Here is a 23,969-nt window from a genome sequence, read left to right on the forward strand (position 1 = left end):
TATCCACCTGTCCTGCGCTTCTAAGCATTCCACTAATATATCAGCTCATTTTTCAGGGCTTCTGTACTAGCTTTTGCTTAGAATGCTCTTCTCTCAGATCTTCTCATGGCTCATTTTCAATGCTCACATTTAACTCAAAGCATTTTGTTTCATCTTCTTCACAGCACTTACCGACATCTGAATTTTTTTTTTTTTTTAATGGTCATACCCACAGCATATGGAAGTTCCCAGGCCAGAGACTGAATCCAAGCCACAGCTTTGACCTACACCACAGCTGCAGAAACACCAGATCTTTAACCCACTGCACTGGTCCAAGGATTGAACCGGTGCCACCAAAGACACAATGCTGGATCCTTAACCTGCTGCACCACAACAGGAACTCCTTTTTCTTTCTTTCTTTCTTTTTTTTTTTTTAATGTTTATTGTCTCTATCCTCACCCAGTGTTAGCTCCTTGAAAGAAGCAATACTTGTCTTGCTCACATCTATATCCTCCATACCCACAACACCCTTCCTGAAACATCAATGGCAGTCAAATATTTTTTGACAGATGGACTAAAGTCTCCATAATAATCAGGAGTATACTATATTTTTTTCCTCTGCCATTGAGGACAAGGACTGACATGCTACTGAAGTGTGAAGCACTTCACAGAGAAGGAGAAAGAAGAAATAAAAGTATTCTTGCTCCTAAATAGTTCAAAATCCATTTGAGGAAGAAGAGAAAAATCAACACAAATGCAAAATACTAAAGACAGTTATATCTGATACTCGAAAAACATGGGTTTTAACTATGCCTGTCCACTTATGTGTGGATTTTTTCAATAATTATGTACTATTGTACTGCATGATCTGAGGTCAGTTGAATCCACAGATGCAAAATTGCAGATAGGAAGGGCTTACTGTAAAGTTATATATGGATTTTTGACTGTGTGGACTCCAAAAACCCTTATATAACTTTACAGTAAGCATCCCTAATCCCTGAGTTGTTCAAGGATCTGTACTTACAAAGCAAACTAAAATGTATCATACATTAGATTTACACATGTGAATGTGACAAAATTATACAGGAAAGGAACTCTTAGGAGAGAATAATTCTATGAGGTATTATTATCAGTACCATTTTACAGATGAGGAAACTGAAGCTCAGACAGCTTAAACAACTCACCCAAGATTAAACACTAGGAAAGGAGTCAGATTCAAACAACTCTTTTGATATCAAAGCCCATTCTCCTCTTAGGAGATTGTTTCTGCCACTCTCCTATAACAAGAGCTGGCTACTACAAAAGGTACATCTAAAAGGTGTCAGACTGAATATATCAAATGGATCCCTGTCAAGAGTATCTCGAAGTCCAAACTCCACCAATATTAAATGTCCAAAGTGCTTGGGTCTTTGAGTCTCGAAAGATAAAACAGATTATCAGTCTCCTGAAAAAAAATATAGCCTAGGAGTTCCCTGGTGGCTGGATCTGGCAGTGTCACTGTAGTGGCTCTGGTTACTGGTGGGGCACAGGTTCAAACCCTGGCCTGGGAACTTCGACATGTTTTAGAGGCAGTCAAACAAACAAACAAACAAACAAACAAAAAACATAGCCTATAACCTACAGGACACTGGGATTGATGAAGTGGATACAAAAAAAAAAAAAAACAAAAACAAACAAACAAAACATGTAGTTAACAAGGGATTTTTAATTTCATTCAAAGTATTCTTAGAAATGAACTATTTCAGGGAACATTCCATAAAAGCTCCCTGCCTCACTCAGATCCAAACTAGCCACCCTGAATGGATTAGTTATTAACTAACTGTATGGGAAAATGGTGTGGTTATGCACACATATGTTCATGTATGTACATGTATTCATGTCATTGTGTGGATGAGCTGTCGTCAATGTTTTCAACTGATCTGGTGAAAACGGGGTGAAATTTGTGGAAAGAAATTTTTCAAATAGAATGGGCATGAAAATTAGGATATAATAGAAAGGACACATACAGAGGGGAAATAAGCAAGCAAATAAGTGAATAGGGCTATGTTAAAGATTAGGAAATTGTAAAGATTAGATGTTATGGGACTTACATTATTCAAAAGAGTTTAACAAATAAAAATAAATAAAAATAAAGAGTTTACATTATTATTTTGGAAAATAGTTTAATTACTATTCTGTTTTAGAAAGTGTGTTAATGTGATTACAATGACTATAGAGGTAGACTACTCTCATAACACGCATATAATGTGCTTATACTTGTTAGCATGTTTTATGGGAAAGCCATCTTGTAAGGACATGCAAAACTCTCCCACTGGACTGAGTCTCTCCAGGGCAAAGTATGTATCTGATTCATTTTGCATTTCCCAGTGCCTAGCAGTGTTTTGAGTGCACTTAATTTTAGTGGGGTTCAATAACAAATAAATTGAACTGGACTAAATTGAAATACATTGAATCTATCTAACCAAACTGAATTAGAATGGTCAGGGATGGGAGCTACGAATTATCCTCACAAATTCACTTTTATTCTTCCATTTTAGATATCAAAGTATACTTACCTAAGTAACTTCTGTTGTGCTTACAATGAGCTTGGATCAATAGCCTTCTTTTTAGACTTTTACTAGCTACACTTTACAAAGAGGCTGTAATTTATGTGGCAGAAGTATAATCCACTTTACACATAGAGGGACCTGAGTCATAGGCATCACGTTATTTTCCCACAGTGTTACTTTTGTACCATTGTCACCTCAAAGTGAGTCTATGGAACAGAAGAGATTGGAATTCAAAGTCCAAAAGCATGACTTTCATCACCAAAGTTCATTTTAAAAGATTCAATGATAAAAGGAAAATTATGTAATGGGCAAATAAACATATTTGATAGTCAAAAAAAAAAAAAAAAAACGGCACAAAGATGACTGCTTTTGGAAACAGAAGTTCCTGTTATTGTATCCTTTTTTTTCATGTCAATAGAGAGCATGGGTCTCATCAGAAAGTACAGAAAACAACTCAAATATATAAACATGTGTAGAGAATCTGATAATTTTGAAGGCCATCAATCCTCAACTCCACTACCTCTACTACTGTTTATTATTTGGATAACTGACATTTGGAGTATTTTTTTTCTGCTTGTCAAAGACAGCAAGTGGAGTCGTCTTAAGTCATCTTCACTAGCTCACTTAACTCTCTAACATACATGTTTAAACTTCACTTGTCACAGTGTTTCATTTCACAGTAAACCAATTTGTGAAGGACACAAATGGTATTTATTTTAACAGTTCAATCAAATTTGTTTTCTAAACAGGTAACTTGCTTTCAGGATCATTTAAGTTTCTAACTTTGTTTTTTGATACTGTATCACTTAGAAATGTTTTTCAATGCAACAAAATCAGACATCTAGTTAAAGGTTTCAGCAGCTAATATTGTATAAACACGGAAAACCTGATTATCAAATAAAGTCCTAAGGGGGGAAAAGTGACAAATAGATTTTATTATATTTAAGCACAGTAATTAAATTAAAAATTTGCAAAATAATATTTCTCATAATATGAACCACAAAAAAGGAAAGACAGAATTAATCAAATGTCTTTGCAAAGGAACTCTGTTACCTCAATCAAATCTTTCAATTACTTCACATTAGGCATGGAAATAGTGACATGTTCTCTTAGAGCTTATAAATGGGTATGTATGTATATGTGATTATAGTCATGTATATATATGTGTGTGAGGGTGTGAGTGTGTGTGTGTTTCCAATCACTTTTGGAGTCTTAGTAAAAACTGTTGGCATAAGTAGAGCATGCCTTTTTTGCCTGACAGCGCAAACACACACACACACACACACACACACACACACACATACATATATACACACACACACACATATGAGGTTTAAGGATTAACATATCAGTCAGCTCACTTTGCCATGTAAGCATTTGGAAATCAATAAGTATTCCCATGTCCTTAAAGATAAACAGGAAAGGAATGCAATTCCCTATTTATAACAGATGACAAAGATTAAGGGAATATTTTATTCATAATGAACTCAGTCTTGACTTTAACAACTCAATGTATTTATAAAGACAAACCAAGACATCCATTCTATCATACAAATACAAGGCTGGTTTAATATCAACTAGTAACATGGAGGTCATGTATTATCTAATATAGACCCACTAGAATCATCTTTTTTTTTCAGCTTTATTGAAATATAATTGACAAAATTAAAGGATATTTAAAGTGCACATTATGATGATTTTGATATACATAAACCTATGAAAGAGTTCCTCCCATCAAATTAACACATTCATTACCTTTTTTTTTTTTTTTTGTAAGAACGTTTAGGTTCTCTCAGCAAATTTCAATTATGTAACACAATGTTATTAACTATAGTTACCATGTTATACATTAGATCCCAGGACTTATTCATTTTATAACTGAAAGTTTGTACACTTTTATCAACCTCTCCCTTTTTCTCCCTGCCCTCATTATCCCTTTTCTTCACCATTACAGACAGACATAAATCATAAAGAGGGGCCCCAAGTAAAGACTTGAAAGAATCCCTGCTAAAGAAATTTTCACAAGTTAATGACTTAAATTGACATGTACTGAAGCCTACTAGATGATAGGCATTATTCTGAGTGCTTTATAAATTTGCCAATTAATTCTCATAACTATCATATGAGATTAGTATTCTTATTATCTCTACTTCATAGAGAAACTAAGAAGGACAAGAGTTTGCCAAAGAAGTTATCCATATCTTTGAAGTTCCAGCTGTGGTGCAGTGGCATTGAGAATCCAACTGCAGTAGCTTGGGTCACTGTGGAGGTGCAGATTCAGTCCCTGGCCTGGCACAATGGGTTATAGGATCCAATGTTGCTGCAGTTGTGGCTCAGATTCAATCCCTGGCTCAGGAACTTCCGAATACCGCAGGTGTGGCACAAAAAAAGGGAAGGAAGGAAGGGAGGGAGGAAGGAAGAAAAGAAGGAAGGAAGGAATAAATTATCCATATCTTGAGGTGATGAGAAAATAAACTGTGATTAGTTACTATAAATCTTACCTACAAGAGGAAAAGGAGAGATTTAAAAAGATAGAGCTAGAAAGAGGGGGAAAAAGAGGTGGTAGAAGAGAAAGAAGAAGAGAAAACTAAAAAAGGAAAAAAGAATGTAACATCTCCCAAGCACTTCTAAATGCAAAGCATTTACAACATTCATGCAATCCTAACATCTCTATTAGATATGGATTAACTCCATTTTACAGGTGAGAAAACTAAGGTTCATAAAGGTTAAGTAGCTGTCCTAAAATTCTGAACTCCAATCTTTGTGACTCTAAAGTCCATGCTCTTTTCAATAAGCCATGCTGCAAAGGAGAATAAAATTAAGGCAGGGATGGGATGTAGGGAAAGACAAAGTTAATAAAGAATGTGAAGCCAGGAGTTCCCGTCATGGCACAGCGGAAACAAATCCGACTAGGAACCATGAGGTAGCCGCTTCGATCCCTGGCCTTGCTCAGTAGGTTAAGGATCCAGCATTGCCATGAGCTGTGGTGTAGGTCGCAGACGCGGCTCGGACCTGGTGTTGCTGTGGCTGTGGTATAGGCCAGCGGCTACAGCTCTGATTCGACTACTAGCCTGGGAACCTCCATATGCTGTGGGTGCAGCCCTAAAAGGACAGAAAAGACAAAAAAAAAAAAAGAATGAGAAGCCAGAAAAAGAGAGATCGACTAGCTTTTAACAGTTCCTTGATGGACTTGGGTTAAGACAGAGCACAGTTGCGACAGAGTCAAGGTGCTTTTAATCTAGAATGCAAGGAGGTCAGGAGCCAGAATGACTACCTGAATCCAAGAATCAGTGCTCTGGGATCCCTACAACATTCTTTTTCTTCCCTATCTCAACTCATTGTCAGTTAAGCTATGAGAGAAAGCAATGGCCAGCTCACCTAGATAGGCCAGTCCTATACTGAGCAATTGCAGAGTGCACACATGCCTGGCCTAGCCCAACATGCTGGCTATGGACTGCTCTACCCAAATTGAGAAGCCAATCCATCACTATACATACGGTGTATGGCCACAGAAGAAGCCAAGAGAACATTTTCTTGTCAATGCAAAGGTGGGCACAGTTCAGGAGTGATCAAAATTTTCCATTTCAAAATGACAACCAAGAGAGCCATAAATGAGGACACAAAACTTCAAAGTTTCCTGACAACTCCAATGTATCATTTTTAACCAAACTGTCAAAGGGACAAGTTGAGAATCTTTTCACCAACTGATATTAAGAAATAAATATCAGGGGGTGGGGGATGCACTGAGGGTTTGGGATGGAACTGCTACAAAATTTGGTTGTGATGATTGTTGTACAACTATAAATGTAATAAAATTCCTGAGTAATAAAGTTTTTTTAAACAAAGAAGCTAGGAAGAGAGACAGTTATCCAAGAAAGATCTGTGGGGACTCCTTTTATCAGATGGTTTGGGCGTCAATGAACTGCATGGGAGACTGACAAGGTTTTTGAGACTTTTACATAAGCAACAGTGCTGCCAACCTAGACCGAAAGGAATGGAGCTGGAATGAAATGAAAACTAATACCAAGGGCAGAGGCACAGATGCCTGGGACAATAGGACCCTCTTGGATTAAAAGGGTGGGTCTGCCCAGCAGGCCAGAGGACAGACCACTGAGCCACAGAGGATTATTCCCAGGCCCTGATATCTAATGGAATTTGCTCTGCTGGTCTGCTTTAGACTAATGATCCCTTTATTCCTGCAGCCTGCTGCAGTGACAATGCTGGATCCTTAATCTGTTGTGCCACAAGAGAACTCCCAACATATACTTTTTAAAAATCACCTATTTAAAGCCAACATATTGAATGCAATATATTTCAAGTAGAAATCAAAAAAAAAGAAAGAAATACCAACTTATTTTGTTCATTAACATCAATATATTTTATACCATACTGGCCAGATTTATTAACTTCTAGTGGAATTTACAGTGTGTGTGTGTGTGTGTGTGTGTGTGTGTGTGTGTGAGAGAGAGAGAGAGAGAGAGAAAAAACTGTCTCAAAACATACTGGGGCCTACAGGCTGGCAAGGAATAAGGGAGAAAGTTGGACAACAAGCCTGGCCATAGGCCTAGATGACGTGGAAGTGAAGTGAGGTCCAAAGTGACCCAAGGTTGATCAAGTGCCAGCACATGTACACAAGCAGATTCAATCTGGTGGCAGCTTCTAGTTCTTTTTTTTTCTTTTTTAGGGCCTCACCCAAGCCATACGGAAGTTCCCAGGCTAGGGGTCAAATCAGAGCTGTAGCCGCTGGGCACAGCCACAGCCACACCAGCTCTGAGCCACATCTGCGACCTATACCACAGCTCACGGCAATGCCAGATCCTTAACCCACTGAGCAAGGCCAGGGATCAAATCTACATCCTCAAAGATACTAGTTGGGTTTATTATGACTGAGCCACAATGGGAACTCCGGCAGCTTCTAGTTCTTAGTGAAGGAGACCCCAGTTGGATAAAAAGGGATGTTTCCCTTCCACAAGGAGGGGGTTTTCAATTATTTCACTTAATTGAGTGGATCTGGATTCAGGATATGAAAAAAAGGATATAATATCAGGAAACCAAGACAGAAGCCAGGTCTGGACAAATAAAACAGGAAATTACAGGGAAAGCTATGACCCAAAAAATGCAAGCATAAGTTTGGAATAGCAAAACAAATTTCAAACTAATGGGTAGGTGGGGCAAATAACACTGCTCTGATTTACTTATGGCTGTATTTGGAACTGACCAAGAAACTCAAAGGTATTAAAGGGAGAAAAATAATAAAATTAAAATAACAATACTAACTACTCTATAAAACATGTACTCAGTACATGCAGTATAAGGGTTTACATATATTATCTTACAACAAACATATGAAGTAGGTTATTTTCTCTTACTGACTCCCTGTAGACTTTAAATATAACAATATTTACCAATTTCTATAGACACTGAATATAAAAATATTTTCATTCATAGTAATCTAATGAAGGGAATGAAAATTCTGGAACATGGTTGGCAATATTTTTCACCAGCATTAACCAATTTGGACTGATTTTGGGCAGCAGTATTTATCATAATTGTAAAGGTTTTGTTAAAATGTAGCAAAGCTAATGAGTCCATCCAAGCATCAAATTCATAATCCTGGCCTTATTACCATCACACTGAAATCAGATGTATTTACAGACTGCCAGTACATAAAACACTCAAAAATACACAATTTCCTTACACCCACTTTAAAATAGAACAAGGCAGAATCCTGACAGTGAAACGCCAAAAATGAAACCACAAAAACTGATGTCAAAACATGCTCAAATTTAAAACTGCAAAACTATCTAAAGTCTTTGGAGTTCCCCTCCTGGCTCAGTGGTTAACGAATCCGACTAGGAACCATGAGGTTTTGGGTTCGATCCCTGGCCTTGCTCAGTGGGTTAAGGATCCAGCGTTGCCATGAGCTGTGGTGTAGGTCGCAGACATGGCTCGGATCCCGCGTTGCTGTGGCTTTGGCCGCGTTGCTGTGGCTCTGGCTCTGGCATAGGCCAGTGGCTACAGCTGCAATTCAACCCCTAGCCTGGGAACCTCCATATGCCACTAGTGCGGCCCTGGAAAAGATAAAACAACAACAACAACAAAAACTATCTAAAGTCTCTGAGTTACTCTATGTTGAGAGCTGCAGTCAGAAAAGACATACAAAGATAAATAAGATTTTGATGAGTTATATTAAGTTAATACAGAATTGAGAATGAAAGAAATCCTATATTCAAAGACAGGAACTGAATCTGCTAAAAAGCCAACAGTCTCATTACACTTATGTAACAAAATAGACAAGAATATAACCAAGGACAGATGGAACTTGTTGCCAATCTAAGGCCAGGTTGGCCAATTAAAATTTAAAAGCATTGTTTTGTAAACTGAGCCTTGAAAATGTCACAGATGTCGCACTTGAATTAAAGAAACTTAAGTAGAAGGCCAAATAACCAGGAATGAAATCTGTAATCTCATGTTTTATCAGCAGTGAACAACTTCCATTTTCGGGAAGGACAGATGCAGACAAAATTACCAACAGACTGCTCAAACAAAATTGCTTTCCATTAAACTGAGGTGAACACAAGCAAAATAAAACTGATTTTCAAGGAATATGGCATCATTATGGATATGTGTTTGATTTACTTTACTGCCATCAGCGGCTTAGACTAATGTGTTGAGTGAAAGTCTGTATATATCCTAACGCATTATATACGTTCCTATAAATATAACTGAAAAGTTAAAACTTTTATATCAATACATCTTTTTCTGAAAAGTATCCTCAGTACCTTAACATTTAATCATATAATCTGGGTGAGAAGCACTACCTTCTTCTTTCAATTCCAGGAAATAATCATTTATAGATTTTGTGCTCATCAGTGGAAATAAAATCATTACTAAGAATCATAAGACACTGCACAACTCTTAGAAAATGAAATTAGGAGTTCCCGTCATGGCACAGTGGAAAGAAATCCGATTAGGAACCAAGGGGTTGTGGATTCGATCCCTGGCCTCGCTCAGTGGGTTAAGGATCTGGTGTTGCAGCTGTAGCTCCAACTGGACCCCTAGACTGGGAACCTCCATATGCCATGGATGAGGCCCTAAAAAGCCAAAAAAGAAAAAAAAAAGAAAAGAAAAATAAAATGAAATTAACATCCTTATTAGAAAACGCAGGCCTGCCAATTAAATTACTGATATTTGGAATTTAATAGAAATTGAATTAATGAAATAAATCAGATGATGTGCAATATTTAGCATGTTACTCGTCATAATGCCCCTCTTTATTTTCTTTTAATTGCATTGCAGTATAGTTGATTTCCAATGCTGTGTTAATTTCTGCGGTACAGCAAGGTGATTCAGCTATACACATAGTTTGCCTCTGCTAATCCCAAACTCCCCTTTGGCAACCACAAGTCTGTTCTCTGTGTCTATGAGTCAGTCTATTTCTGTTTCATAGTTTTGTTCATCTATGTAATATTTTAGATTCTGTATGTAAACAATAACATGTGGTATCTGTCTTTCTCTTTCTGACTTACTTCACTTAGTATGATAATCTCCAGGTTCATCCATATTGCTGCAAATGGCATTATTTCATTCTTTTTTATGCAAATTCTCTTCTTTAATGTAAAGACATGGAAAAATTCTCATGTTTTTAAGTGGTAAATATCAGATTATAAGAGTATATCCACATTGCAACAATTTAAAAATTATAGGTATACATGCCTAAAAATATACAATGCTAGTGGTAATTATAACAGGGCAGTAAACTATGACTGATTGCTTTTCTCATCTTTTCCCAGATACATTTTCTAATTTGATTGCATTATTTCAATAATAAAAACATCGGAGTTCCCGTCGTGGCGCAGTGGTTAACAAATCCGACTAGGAACCATGAGGTTGCGGCTTCGGTCCCTGCCCTTGCTCAGTGGGTTAACGATCCTACGTTGCCGTGAGCTGTGGTGTAGGTTGCGACGTTGCCGTGAGCTGTGGTGTAGGTTGCAGACGCGGCTCGGATCCTGCGTTGCTGTGGCTCTGGCGTAGGCCGGTGGCTACGGCTCCGATTAGACCCCTAGCCTGGGAACATCCATATGCCGCGGGAGCGGCCCAAGAAATAGCAACAACAACAACAACAACAAAAGACAAAAAGACAAAAGACAAAAAAATAAATAAATAAAAACATCAAATAAAAATAACATGAAATTAAAAGCTGATTGTGGAGAGTGACTACTCTTGCACAATCTGTTTTCTGGTTCTTAAGTATTAGCCTTCTTTTAAAATGCTTTCAGTTAGATTTTCACATAGATCTATCAATGAACTCTGCAGGAGCATTGCTCAACAGTTCTAAACTATATTTAAAAAAAAAGGAATTTGGCGAGATAGAGCAGGATGGTATGTGATAAATGTTGAAAATAAAATGAAAACTAGGAGACTGGGTAAGGTAAGGTTTTGGTAAGTATATACATTTTTGCTACATTTATAGTAGTACAAGTAATATGCACTCAAAAAGCAAAAGAACAGATACAATACCTATAAAATACTTTGCAAATTCAAGTTATGGGTTACATATTAGAAAATGACTAATCCAATCATTAGAGTTCAAAATATAACCTACATATATCAAATCATCCATAGTAATATTACTGCCTATTTGTGTAAAAACCATTGTTCAAATGTTTTCACATAGCTGTCTCTATTGATCCTTTTCCAAGTCCACTGAGATAGTTGGATAACTATACACAAAGCCAAGCTTATCACTGGTTAAGTCCAGACCACAACAGTTTTCTAACCATCCAATGTTTATTCTATGACATCACACTGCATCCAATTGCTTTAATGCCTCCAACTATGTAATTCCAGTACACAACAGACATTCAATAATCATGTAATGAATATTGTACCACTGTGGTGCAACAGGATATGTGCATTTCAACAGCACCAGGAGGCAAGTTTGATCCTTGGCCGTGCACAGTGGGTTAAGGGATGCGGCTTTGCCACAGCTGCTGCATAGGTCACAACTGCAGCCGGGATCTGAACCCTAGCCCAGGAACCTCAAATGCCATGGGGCAGCACCCCCCCAAAAAAAATCACATAATAAATGAATGAATTTTTTCTGAAAAAGATTAGAGGGAAGGAGTTCCCGTCGTGGCACAGTGGTTAACGAATCCGACTAGGAAGCATGAGGTTGTGGCTTCGATCCCTGGCCTTGCTCAGTGGGTTAAGGACCCGGCACTGCCATGAGCTGTGTAGGTTGCAGGCGCAGCTCGGATCCTGTGTTGCTGTGGCTCTGACATAAGCTGGTGGCTACAGCTCCAATTAGACCTCTAGCCTGGGAACCTGTGTATGCCGTGGGAGCGGCCCTAGAAAAGGCAAAAAGACAAAAAGACCAAAAAAAAAAAAAAAAAAAAGATTAGAGGGAATACAACTGAGGGTAGAGGTGCCCTATGCCTCATTAGCACATCATGTGATCAACACACCACATCATAATAATTAACTACAGCTTGACCCTCTCCACGATTTCTTGTTCATGCTTGCTGAAAGTCTCCTATTTACTCCATGCAGCTGTGTCAAAGAATGTAACTATCTACTCTGAAAAAAAGATAATTTATTCATCCTATTCAGAAGAACCAATATTGCCATGCCTAACAGACAGACACAGCTCCCTCAATTTAGAATAAGGTCAAATCCAATCTCAAAACCTAAAACTTTACTATACATTAAGAGATCCAAAGAGTAGGAAATAAACCTTAAGCTGTCCTTGATTTAGCCCCTGGGTGGGCCCATGATGTCCACCTGTCCACAATCAAGTCTGAACAATTGCTTGGTTCCTTGCTCTTATTGAAGTAGATGGAGGTGGATAATGGCCCAAGTAAATTGAGCCTGGGGTTAAATTCTGAATGACCTTCATTTCAATCTGGACATGTAGATACCTGCTTGTTTCAATTCAATACCCCCAACGTCCTTCAGATGTTCTACTGTAATAGTGCTGTCAGAATACTAGCACCTACTTTTTAAAAATGTCAAATAGTCTTTGAGTTTGGGAGACATTTCAAGCTGAACAGTGAAAATCATTATATTATATTTACCTCTCCCACTGGAATTTTAGAGGGAGAAAGAGAATCCTATAAAGAACGTCTATGGCCCCCAAAGGCAGAAATTTCCCGGTATGAAGTCTAGAAAGGCTTCAAATAGAGGTGGGATTTAGGATACTTTTTGGATGATAGGCCCCAAGAATGGCCAAGGTGTGTTGTATTCTTTATCTCCTTCTAAAATAAGGATAGGAGGGGCTGAGGTGTTGTTTAAAAGTTTAAGAACCATCTTTCTTTCTTTCTTTCTTTCTTTTTCTTTTCCTGTCTTTTTGCCTTTTCTAGGGCTGCTCCCGTGGCATATGAAAGTTCCCAGGCTAGGAGCTGTAGCCGCCAGCCTACGCCAGAGCCACAGCAACGCCAGATCCGAACTGCGTCTGCCACCTACACCACAGCTCACGGCAACACCAGATCCTTAACCCACTGAGCAAGGCCAGGGATCGAACCCGCAACCTCATGATTCCTAGTTGGCTTCATTAACCACTGCGCCAGGACGGGAACTCCAAGAACCATCTTTTCTAGTGAAGTAATACTTAAAAGTGTTTTTTTTTTAAACCAGGTTCCTACCTCCAGCTCCAAATCTAGATCCCAATAAATACAACAAACCAACCCTCCCCTACCTCTGTGCTATCCCACCTCCAGCCATCTCCCTTACGGTGAGCAGTAGTGGAATGTGCTACAATCCTCAAATCTGTTGCAGTAGAAAAAAAGGTTTTAAGAACCAAGATGAGGAGGAGGGAGAAGGCCACAAGGCCTAGCATTCACAAAACCCCTCCTATTCACATAATTAGCATTATTTCCAAATGAGGCTACACAGACATTGTATTTCTGTGGTTGTTGTTAAAGCACTGATATGTTACACGTATACCCTGAAAATGGTCTGCATCACTTTTATAACCTAGTTCTGGCATTGATTCACATTTGAATATGCTAGGAACCTCAATAGATAGACCTGGATTGCTACTCCAGGGATCCCTCTCTTTACCTCCAAGAGGTCCTTTTTAGAATCACTGGCCTAGTTTCTAGAATTGAGGCAATCGTGAAGCCAAAATAATGGGCCCTGAGATTGGGAACACTCATCCACATGTCAAATTAAACTTTTAAAAGGAGTACTTACAGGATTAAAACTGTAGTTTATAAAAGATAAATGTATTCCATTTCTGGAATGTCCACTAGCAAAACATGAAGTCCTGGAAAATCCACAGCAATAATCAACAGAAGATTTAAACTGCTAGTTGTGGGACCTCAAGCAATTCCCTCAACTTCTCTGGGTCTCTACTGTCTCAATTGTCTTAAAGGGGCCTCAACCAGCCAGTTCCTTGAAGGTCCCTTTCAGTTTTAAAATGTATTTTGTCAATAACTAGAAATACTAAAAGTTATGTTCAATACATAAGTATCTAATAAGTTCAAAAAAAAAAGAACAAAGCAACCCCAAATATAATTCATAGACATTAAGAAAAATCTAGTAATTGTAGGGTGTCATGAAAATAGTAGCTTTGGCTTGGCTGTCATTTGCTTCAAATAAAGCCTCAGCCACAGGAAAACTATTTTAACACCCTGAGAAGATTAAATAGTTAATCCACTGGGAAACGAGTTCAAAGAGGGAATTCACAAATCCGCTCCCCAGAGAGAAGCACTGAAAAATAACAAATCCAGTTTATTTTGAATAAAATTACTCCAATGATACAATGAATACAAATACTTTCTATCATCTAGCATGTATTTTCACTGGTTCGTCTTCCTTTCTCATCTGAAACTCAGATAAAATCATGTTTAATGTTGACAGAAAACAAACATTTATAAGTCAAGGTCACACAGGTGAGTTGTAACATGTCTTGGGGAAAAACATCCATAATAATGGACATTCCAAGGTCACTTTTTTGAGGAGAAATAGATGAAAATTGGAAGACTGGGCAGATTATGACATTAACTACCAAGATAATTTCTGCTTTCATGGCTTCACTAAACTGGAATGTCTAGTACATCATTTACCACCCCATAATTATGCATCAAAATATTAACCAATTAGCAGGTAAGAGGGTAAGAGCTCAAGGGGTAGTAATAATAAGACATGAAACCTGAATTTCCATGGAGTTCCAACTAACAATCAGGTTTAACAACATAAATTTAATAAACTTTATCTGAAGAAAAATTATCAACTCATATTTAAATAAATAATTTTATTGACATTCAGCTCACATAATCTACAAACTCTTTATTCTCCTCTCTTTCATTTCCCTTGCTTCACGATCAAAATACAAAGACATACAAGTAGGCCACGCAAGTTTTATCATACATACAAGGATAGAAATAATATGCTTCTAAGGAACAGGCTTTGGAGTTCAATTTTTGTATGAAATATGCTTGGAAGCAGGGCACAATTTTTGTTTTTTAAATCACTGTTCTTTAAGAATGTATCAAATTTTAAAAATGCTTGAAAAAGTAAGGGAGAAATAAAAACTAAACCGCAACAATTGTCTTTAATTTCTAGTTTGTGCTTTGATATATTTTGTCTTAGGTCCAACATAGTTTGTGCATTTAATGAGCCTCATACAGGAGTTCCCCCTACAGCTCAGTAGATTCAGAATCTGAAACAGCGTCTGTGAGGATATGGGTTCAATCTCTGTTCTTGCTCAGTGGGTGGATCAGCATTGCTGCAAGCTGCAGTGTAGGTCACAGATGCGGCTCGCACCTGGTATTGCTATGGCTCCAGTTTGACCCCTAACCCGTGAACTTCCATATGCTGCAGGTATAGCCATAAAAAGAAAAAAAAAATAAAATAAATCAGAAGCCTCATACTGTGAGGTCTAAGCTCCATGAAAGCAGGGACCATGTCTGTTATTTGTGCTGTGTATCCTCAGTGGAATGAAAGTGTCTAGCACACAGTAATCACATAATAAATATTTAATGTATAAAGGAAAAAAAGGAATAAACAAATGGCCAAGCAGCAGATAATCATAAAGTATTTCTAAAAGACTTGCTTATCTACCTCTACATTTTCTAAACATTAAATCGTTTCAAATAATTTAGCTCACATGTAGAGTTGTGCTCCAGCTTGAAACATCCTTACATTAGAACTATGATGCAAAATATTTTGAAAACATTTAGAAATATTTTTTAAAACACAGAAATAGGTACCAGAAGCCTGAGTTTGAGTTCCAATTCTGGCATTTAGTGGCTGAGAAACCATGAACAGTATCTCTATCTAGTATCTCTGAGACACATTCTTCCATCTGTTTGAAGAGGGATAATGTCAGTACACCTCATAGGGTTTTAATGTAGATTAAATAAAATATTGATATTTGAATTACAGCCAGATTTGGACAAAGAGACCACAGAAGCCTAAATGTCTCCTCTTAAGTAAAAACAATACTCACTCACGGTAAACATACTGTGGGAAAGTCAAGTTTGAAATGTCAAAATAGTTCCTTCTTGTCAATAAAGAGGCATCATTAGTGCTAACAATGGGTAACAACAAAAACATCACATATTTAATACACTGCATATGGAAAGTTCTTACTATCCTTAATGCCTTTACATTGCCATCTCAGCATGAGGAAAAAGAAAAAAGCTCAGGGAGATCACATGGCAAATCAATACCAGTGACAGACCTAAAACAGAGCTTCTGACTGTTAAATCAGCACTCAAGCTAGCTGAGCAATGCCAGTTCTTAAAAGTGCTGTCTGTAGTAAGGTGAAAGCATAGCAAATAGACAACATTACACACTAATCCAAACTCAGTGCCGATGATATGAATGTACTGTCCTCTGCCGAAGCCAAGCAAAGAAATCTTAGCAATAGACATAGACGATGACATGGAAACACAATGATCCTTTCTGCAGCTCCATTTTCTGGCAGCTCTTGACATATTTTTGCAAGCTGAAATTCTTGGGGAAAAGTTTCGATTGCTATGTCAACATTCAGAAAAGGAAGGTGTGAGCTACCTGTTCTTGTTTGGCCCCACAGTAGGCACCTTTCAATAAACATACTTTCCTTCACCACATCATTTCATTAAGTCTTCAATTTAGAATTCAAAATGTTTATTAAGTTAACTGAATAGTTCGACTCAATATACTTAAATAAGAATAGGATATACACTAAACTTTACTGCTCATTTTTGCTGATGACAACTATCAACTTAGTACATTTTCTAGGATGTCGGTTACCATATTGAGTCTATTTCTACACTTATGCATCCAGAGAAAAAAAAAGCTGCTGTTAAATGAAATCTTACAAGAACATACATGCATATAAATGTATGCGTGTATATGTGTGTATGTATATAACTACTCTACAAACAGACACCCAACATTTTGGTATTTTCTTGATCTAAAGGTAGAGTCAGTCTATGATGTGATAGCTGTGAACAGTTTTATTCCATACTTCTTCCTCACATTTTTTAAACGACAGAGCAAAAAAAAAAAAAAAAAAAAGGGAGTTCCCGTCATGGCGCAGTGGTTAACGAATCCGACTAGGAACCATGAGGTTGCGGTTCGGTCCCTGACCTTGCTCAGTGGGTTAACGATCCAGCGTTACTGTGAGCTGTGGTGTAGGTTGCAAACGCGGCTCGGATCCCGCGTTGCTGTGGCTCTGGTGTAGGCCGGTGGCTACAGCTCCAATTTGACTCCTAGCCTGCGAACCTCCATATGCTGCGGGAGCGGCCCAAAGAAATAGGAAAAAGACCAAAAAAAAAAACTACAGAGCAGCATTATCAAATTCAAACATAGCAAGAGCAACATTACATGTAATTTTAAACTTTCTGGTAGCCACATTTTAAAAAAGGGAAAAGAGACATATGTTAATTTATTTTACCATTTCATTTAACTCAATATATCAAAATGTCATTTAACATAGAATTAATACAAAGATTACTGACGTATTGACATTCATTTTTTTCATACTAAGTCTTTGAAATTCAGTACATACATATTTCACTGACAATACATGTCAATTGGGATGCGAAATTTTCATCAGAAATACTTTATAAATATTAAGATTTCATAAACTTTGCAGTTAGTTAAAAATAGATCCATTATAACCACATTGTTCCGAGTATACTTATAAGTTTTCCAAAAACTAAATGAAGGACCGGTTTTTAAATTTAATTAAAATTAAATAAAATTTAGTTCCTCAGGAGTGCTGAAACCATGCAGGACCTTGTGGAACCTTTCTAGAAACAGACACCCTCCCTCTCCAGTCTCTGGCCTCTTGTTTGCAGAAAAGCTTTAGCCTCCTAGGCTTTCCCCAAAGAGCAAATTTAATCAGAGAAAAGCTGACACAAAGGAAAAGAGTTAAACATGACAAAATAATAATAGTTCAGCCACAAAACAAAGTCAAGGACCGTTAGGTTCCTCAAGGTTTATAGATAATATTCTGAGCCACATCCCTGAGTTGTTTTATAGATATGAAGACCCGCACCACGTGGAAGAAGTTAACTGCAAGCTGATCACAAGCAGGTAGACCCCAAGCCTGTTGGAACCAGAAAGTTGATGACGTTACCCTTGAAATTAACTCCTGAAATACCACCCTGTTACCTTACCACCAACCAATCAGAAAGACCATCCACAAGCTCATCATGCACCCTGCAACCCTCTCCTTCACCTTGCCTTTAAAAGTTCTTCCCTGAAAGCCATCAGGGAGTTCAGGTCATTTGAGTATAAGTTGCCCGTTCTCCTTGCTTGGCCCCACAGTGGGTACCTTGCAAAAAGCTGTACTTTACTTCACCACAACCTGGTGTCAGTAGACTGGCTTTGCTATGTGTTGAGCAAATGGAACTAAGTTTGGTTCAGTTCAAGAGCTCAATAGCCACATGGGATTGGAGAGCTGGGGTGTCATCTGCATCCGTATCTACCACAATGAAAGATACCCTACAGAACACCTCAGATACATTCTGCCAAAAGGCATTTTCAGAAATTCAATTAAAAATGTTCTCCTTAAATGAGAAACTTGCTGTTTAACTTCTTTTCCCCAAAGCTTTATATGACCCATGCACTTTTTTGAGAAATCAAAGATAGAGTCATCAGCTTTAACACAGTAATAAGCCTCCATCCACATCTAATAAAACACAAGAACCTCTAGGACACTTTGCACATTTACGTAAGTAGAGTCAACTCGCTATTACTTGTCATTACATTATTAATTGAAGGGGAAAAGTAGGTCAAGTGCCCTGGTCATTTGTGTCTATGTGTTGATTTATTTATCCTGCTGATAAAGCCTTTCACAAACTAGAAGGTAGGACTGGAGGTCACTGGAAAGATTTTAAAATCTGAGGAAATAGTTTAGGTAAGTTCAGGACCCCCCTTTCTGAGCTCTATCTCCTCTAGGAATATTAAGGTATAAATATCCTGTCAAAGTCCTTCACTTGTAATTGAAATAGTTCAGAACTAGGCAGAGGCAAGTGACCTTAAGCTAAGTAAAGCTTCAGGAAGCAAGTCCTTGCCTCTCATCTACATAGATTTAATGGTTAAGAACTTGAGCCGTAGAATCAAGCTGCCTGGGTTGGAACTCTGTTCCTACCACTTGCTACCAGTTTAACTTGGGGAACTTGGGGAAGGTTTCTTAATCTTTCTGTGTCTCATCTGTAAAATATCTACAATAATAACAGGACCTAAGTCAAAGGCTGTTAGGAGGAACCCATGCGTATCAGGCCCAGGCATATTCCCTTTTAAAAGTGTTGACGTGCATTGTCGTTCCCATTGTGGCTCAGCAGTAATGGAGCCGACTAGTATCCATGAGGATATGGGTTGGACCCCTGGCCTTGCTCAGTGGGTTAAGTATTCTGTGTTGCCGTGAGCTGTGGTTCAGGTCACAGACTCAGCTTGGGTCCTGCATTGCTGTGGCTGTGGGGTAGGCCAGCAGTTGCAGCTCTGATTCAGCCCCTAGCCTGGGAACTTCCATATGCTGCAGGTGCCTCCCTAAAAAGGAAAAAAAAAAAAAGTACTAACATGCATACTTAAGCTAAATATAAGTTATTTATCTATCAACATCACTTTAGGGTGATCCATGACTCTGCTCACCGCCACAGCAAGTAGCATCAGCTTTAATAGCATTGTCAATGATACTCTAGAGAATTCACAGATTAAAATACTAATGTTCTAACAAGAGTTTCTCTCCCAATCAAATTTTGTTTTCATTGTTATTTTATGTTCCTTCTCTATTTTCCTTGACCAGATCCGCAAATTAACAAAATTGCCTCTTATTGGGTTTCTGCTGCTTTTCCTTCCTTTTCCTCTGCCAGTACAATCACTAATAAAGATTAAATGACCAAAAGAGAGATAGTAGCAGTAAATATGAGAAACAAACTACTCCAACAATTGAATAAATAGCCCTAGAACAAACAAGAAGGATAAATTAAAACTTCAAAAGCTTTGTAACAGGTGATTCTAAACAGTCATAAAACTGTCACCTCCATGAGTGGTCATTTCCCAGTCCTTAAAGGGAATAAAAAAAATCTTTAAAATTTATTTTATTCTTTAGATTGATTCAAGATACAAAGTATATATATTTATAAAACTGCCATTTCTATACCTAACCGAGATCTGTCGCTAAAACAACTACAGAAACGCTGACATGATAGGATTTTTAAAATACCTTTTCAGAAAAACCACAGGAGAGGAGAATTTTTAAAAATAATTCCTCAGAGGGCAGATTATTTTTATAATCCTTAAAGTACACATAAAGAGAAGTGAATTCACCGTAGACTGTCAGAGCTATGAAAGCAACGCACTTATTTATTCTACCATGAATGCTTCATTAATATTTCAGCGATGATGCTGCAATTTTCCATGGGCAACTGTCAGCGCTCTGCTTCTTGATATGCATCTAAACAATCCAAATTACATTCAATACTCCCGTATCTGTCCTTGACCAAATTACAATTTTGAAGTATCTGGTATTTCAAAACTCACACCCAGACGAGGTCATTTCATTTTGTGACCACCCTGCTGAACCTCAGGATGTTTCACCGTCACCCATTTAACCCTTCCACTTGCTGAGGAGTTTTCTTCCTTTTGCAGACCCATCTCTAATGAATTCTCCCCTAAACAGAATTTCCCTTCCTACACCAGAAAAGCTTTCAAAGCCCACAAGCTGGTGCTATCTAGTCCTCGCCGGTGCTTAACCAGACGTCAATTTGCATAGACATGTAGACCCCCGCCCTCGGAAGCCTGGAGTCCAGGCTTTGTCTCCCGCCTCGGAAGGCCGGAGGTGCAGGTACACGCAAGACAGTCTTTCCAAAGACGTAAGAAACGCACAACAGCCCAGGAGAGAGGCAGCTCCCCCGGGCAAAGCCGGACAGGCGCTCGCCCAAGGCGGCCCAACCTGAGGCTACCTGGGGTGCACGACCCGGTGGGGGCGGGCGGCGACGGCTTCGACCCCTGCAGAGTCAGGGCGCCCCCGAGACCCGGCACCGCGCCGCCGCCGCCGCCCACCTGCAAATGCCCCGGGCCGCGGGCGCGGGGTTTCCAGACTCCCCGGGGCCCCTCCCGGCCGCCCCTCGGGTCTCCGCGGCGCAGCGGCCGGCGCCTGGGAAGCAGGTCCTCGCCGCGCCCGCAGCCCCCCAGCCCGCCCGGTCGCCGCGTCCGTCCTCACCTGACAGCCACTCGCACCGAGCTCTCGTCCGGGGCGCCCCACATGCCGGCGCTGAGCTACAACCGGGCCCCTGGGCCTCCGCACCGCCGAACTGAGGCGCCGCCGCAGCCGCGGCGCTCGGGCGCAGGAGGCTGGAGCGTCAGGGGACAGCAGGCTCACCTCCGCCGCGCTCCAGCCATGTTGGGCGACTGAATGGAAAGGTGGCGGCGGCGCTGAGGTAGGAGGAGGAGGAGGTGATTCACCGCTCGCGGGCGCCCGCCCCTTCTCCCCCGCTCAGCCCCCAGCACTGGGGCGGAGACGAGGCGCAGTGAATGGCGAGCGCGGCGGCGGCGGCGGCGGCAGAACCCGCAGGCCGCCGGCGGCCTCCTGCGGACCGGGCGAGAGCGCCCAGCCCCCTCCGGTGGGGACGCGGCCTGCCGACGGCCGGGCTAGAGGCTCCACGCCCGCCCAGGCTCTCCCGACTGCCGGCCCCGCACTGCGTCAGCCGCGGCCGTGCTGTCCGGCCGGTGCCCCGCCCTGCCCTCGGCGGGCACTGCCAGGCGCGGCTGGCCGGGAGGCGCGGGGGAGGGGTGCCGGCTCTCGCTGCCCACGCCCGAAGGCGACCAGCCGGTGCGCGCTGGCGGGCTGTGCTGTGAGAGCGCCGCGGCCAATGCTTGCCCGGCTGCAGGCAGTGTCTTTTCTGAGAGCAAAGCTGCATTCACGCGCGCAGCGCCAGCAATCTGCCAGCTGCCGCTCTGGTTCGCCTTTGTTTCCACCCTTAGCTTATTGTCCAGGCTCCGGCTTGGACTTTGACCCTGTTCGCCTGGCCCCCTCTGAACGCCCTCCTTCCCAGAAGTCAGTCATTCATACTAAATCGGCTCCCCAGTCTGTCTCGGGGCAGCTGGGCTGTTCTGCAGTCTTTCACCCATTTACCAGCCCATGTGGGATATGGCATTGATTGACTCTTGAGACTCTTGAATGCCTTTCTGTTAAACCATTTGTCGGCTGGTGAATGCACTGGACCCTGGTACTGCCAAGAGTCCCCAGAACTGAATATGCACCAAATTCTGCCGTGTAGTAAATCCTTCTTAACTGACTTTCCCTTCTGGCCTTCAAAACGCACCTCCCAAGCCCAGAATTCTATCAACATTGACCGATTGTGGTTTCTGCTTGTAGCTATTGTGCTTCTCCATGCCTTTAGATAGCTCTGTGCAAACAGCCTTTATTAGCTTTGCCACAGAGTATCTTTTGTGGGCTGCCCCATACATTTCTCCAGATAAACATGTGGGCTCATACAAAACAATTTAATACATTAACTGGCACCACCCAAATAAAGACACTGCCACAAGCACGTACAATCTAAAGTGACACACTTAAATCATCCTTATAGGCAGAAATGCGGCACCGTGGGTCCGAGGAGGCAGCCACATTGGGACAAACAAGAAGTGTTTAATGATCTTAAGCCAAGGCCCGTATGATATACAATTATAGAAGTTTTCAATGTATTCCATCCCTTAACCCCAATACTCCTGAGTCTTAAAGGATGCATAACTGTGAGGTAAGGGGGAGAGATGGTGTCTTCTACAGATCCGGTTGGTGGCAAAACGCTCCTCTGGCTGCCCTCTGGAGAGCCTTCTCTCCTGTTTCTGTCGACAAATCACAATACCAGTTCCTCTTTCCCTGGCAGGCCCACACCTGGATGGATTTGGACTGGCCATTGTGCTTCTTGGATTGACAAAAGCTACAAGGAAGGCAAGTAAAGCCAAGCAAGCTTAGCCAAAAAAACAAACAAACAAAAAAAAAAAACCAAAAACAACAACAACAAAAAAAACAAACTAAACAGAAATATGTGAAATTTAAGACTATTAAAAAAAATCTCATTTAAGATAGCACTAGTACATGTATGTTTCAGTAGGAGCTGTCACAAAACAAAATGCCACCAGGAGCCAGGCAGGTAATTTAAGTGAGCGGAGCAGGCAGGGTGAGGACTGTGATAAAATAGAAAACATTAGGCCTCTGGCAAAGCAGTGGCCCTGCTCAGCTGTGGACAGCTGGAATGCAGATTCAGTCTGCCAAGCTTTTTGTTTGCTGGTATGTTTGTTACCTCTCAAGAGATATAGAAAAGTCAGACTTTTATGTGAAAATTGCATAGTTCTAAACATCAGTAACAATTCAGTGCCTTACTTACATGCCATGCAAACCAATCAAACTAGGTCTCAGGATAACTTCAGTCCCAACCCATCAGTCTGGAACTTATGGCCAAATATTAGCATCAAGAATAGCTGTGTTGGGAATTCCCATGTGGGGCAGTGGAAACGAATCCGACTAGTATCCATGAGGATGCGGGTTCGATCCCTGGCTTTGCTCAGTGAGTTAAGGATCTCACATTGCCGATAGCTGTGGTGTGGGCTGCAGATGCAGCTAGTATCCAGCGTGGCTGTGGTGTAGACCAGCACTACAGCTCCAATTCAACCCCTAGCCAGGGAACTTCCATATGCCTCTGGTGTGGCCCTAAAAAACAAAAACAAAAAAAAAAAAAAAAAAAAAAAAAAAGAGAAACGACAGTGTTTTCTGGTACATGTTCACATGGATTTGAGACAAGGTAGTATAAAAATTCAAATTCTTATTGACAACTGAGTATTTTTCTCCCAAATTTCAAAAGTTATAAACCAACTATAGGAGTTCTCTTGTGGCACAGTGGGTTAAGGATCTGGTGTTGTCACTGCAGCAGCTTGGGTTGCTGCTATGGCACAGGTTCAATTCCTGGCCCATGAATTTCCACATGCCATGGACATGGC

At 40.3% G+C, this 23,969-nt stretch overlaps 1 protein-coding gene across 11 annotated transcripts in view; it reads right to left on the reverse strand.

Annotated features, from left to right (window-relative positions):
- KIF21A (kinesin family member 21A) overlaps window positions 1-21,655 on the reverse strand; it is a 141,163-nt gene extending 119,508 nt beyond the window's left edge. For all 11 annotated transcript variants that reach the window (XM_013997932.3, XM_013997931.3, XM_013997935.3 and 8 more), the window contains exon 1: window positions 21,193-21,655. In XM_013997932.3, the coding sequence (XP_013853386.2) occupies window positions 21,193-21,236 (44 nt within the window). In that variant the 5' untranslated portion in view covers window positions 21,237-21,655. The remainder of the gene's footprint in view (window positions 1-21,192) is intronic.
- Between the last annotated feature and the right edge of the window lie 2,314 nt (window positions 21,656-23,969).

This window comes from Sus scrofa, chromosome 5, assembly GCF_054392235.1.
Source record: "Sus scrofa isolate SSC_HxYL_T2T_F1_AM1 chromosome 5, Sscrofa_HxYL_maternal_Yorkshire_Landrace_v2.0, whole genome shotgun sequence".
Taxonomy (NCBI): Eukaryota; Metazoa; Chordata; class Mammalia; order Artiodactyla; family Suidae; genus Sus; species Sus scrofa.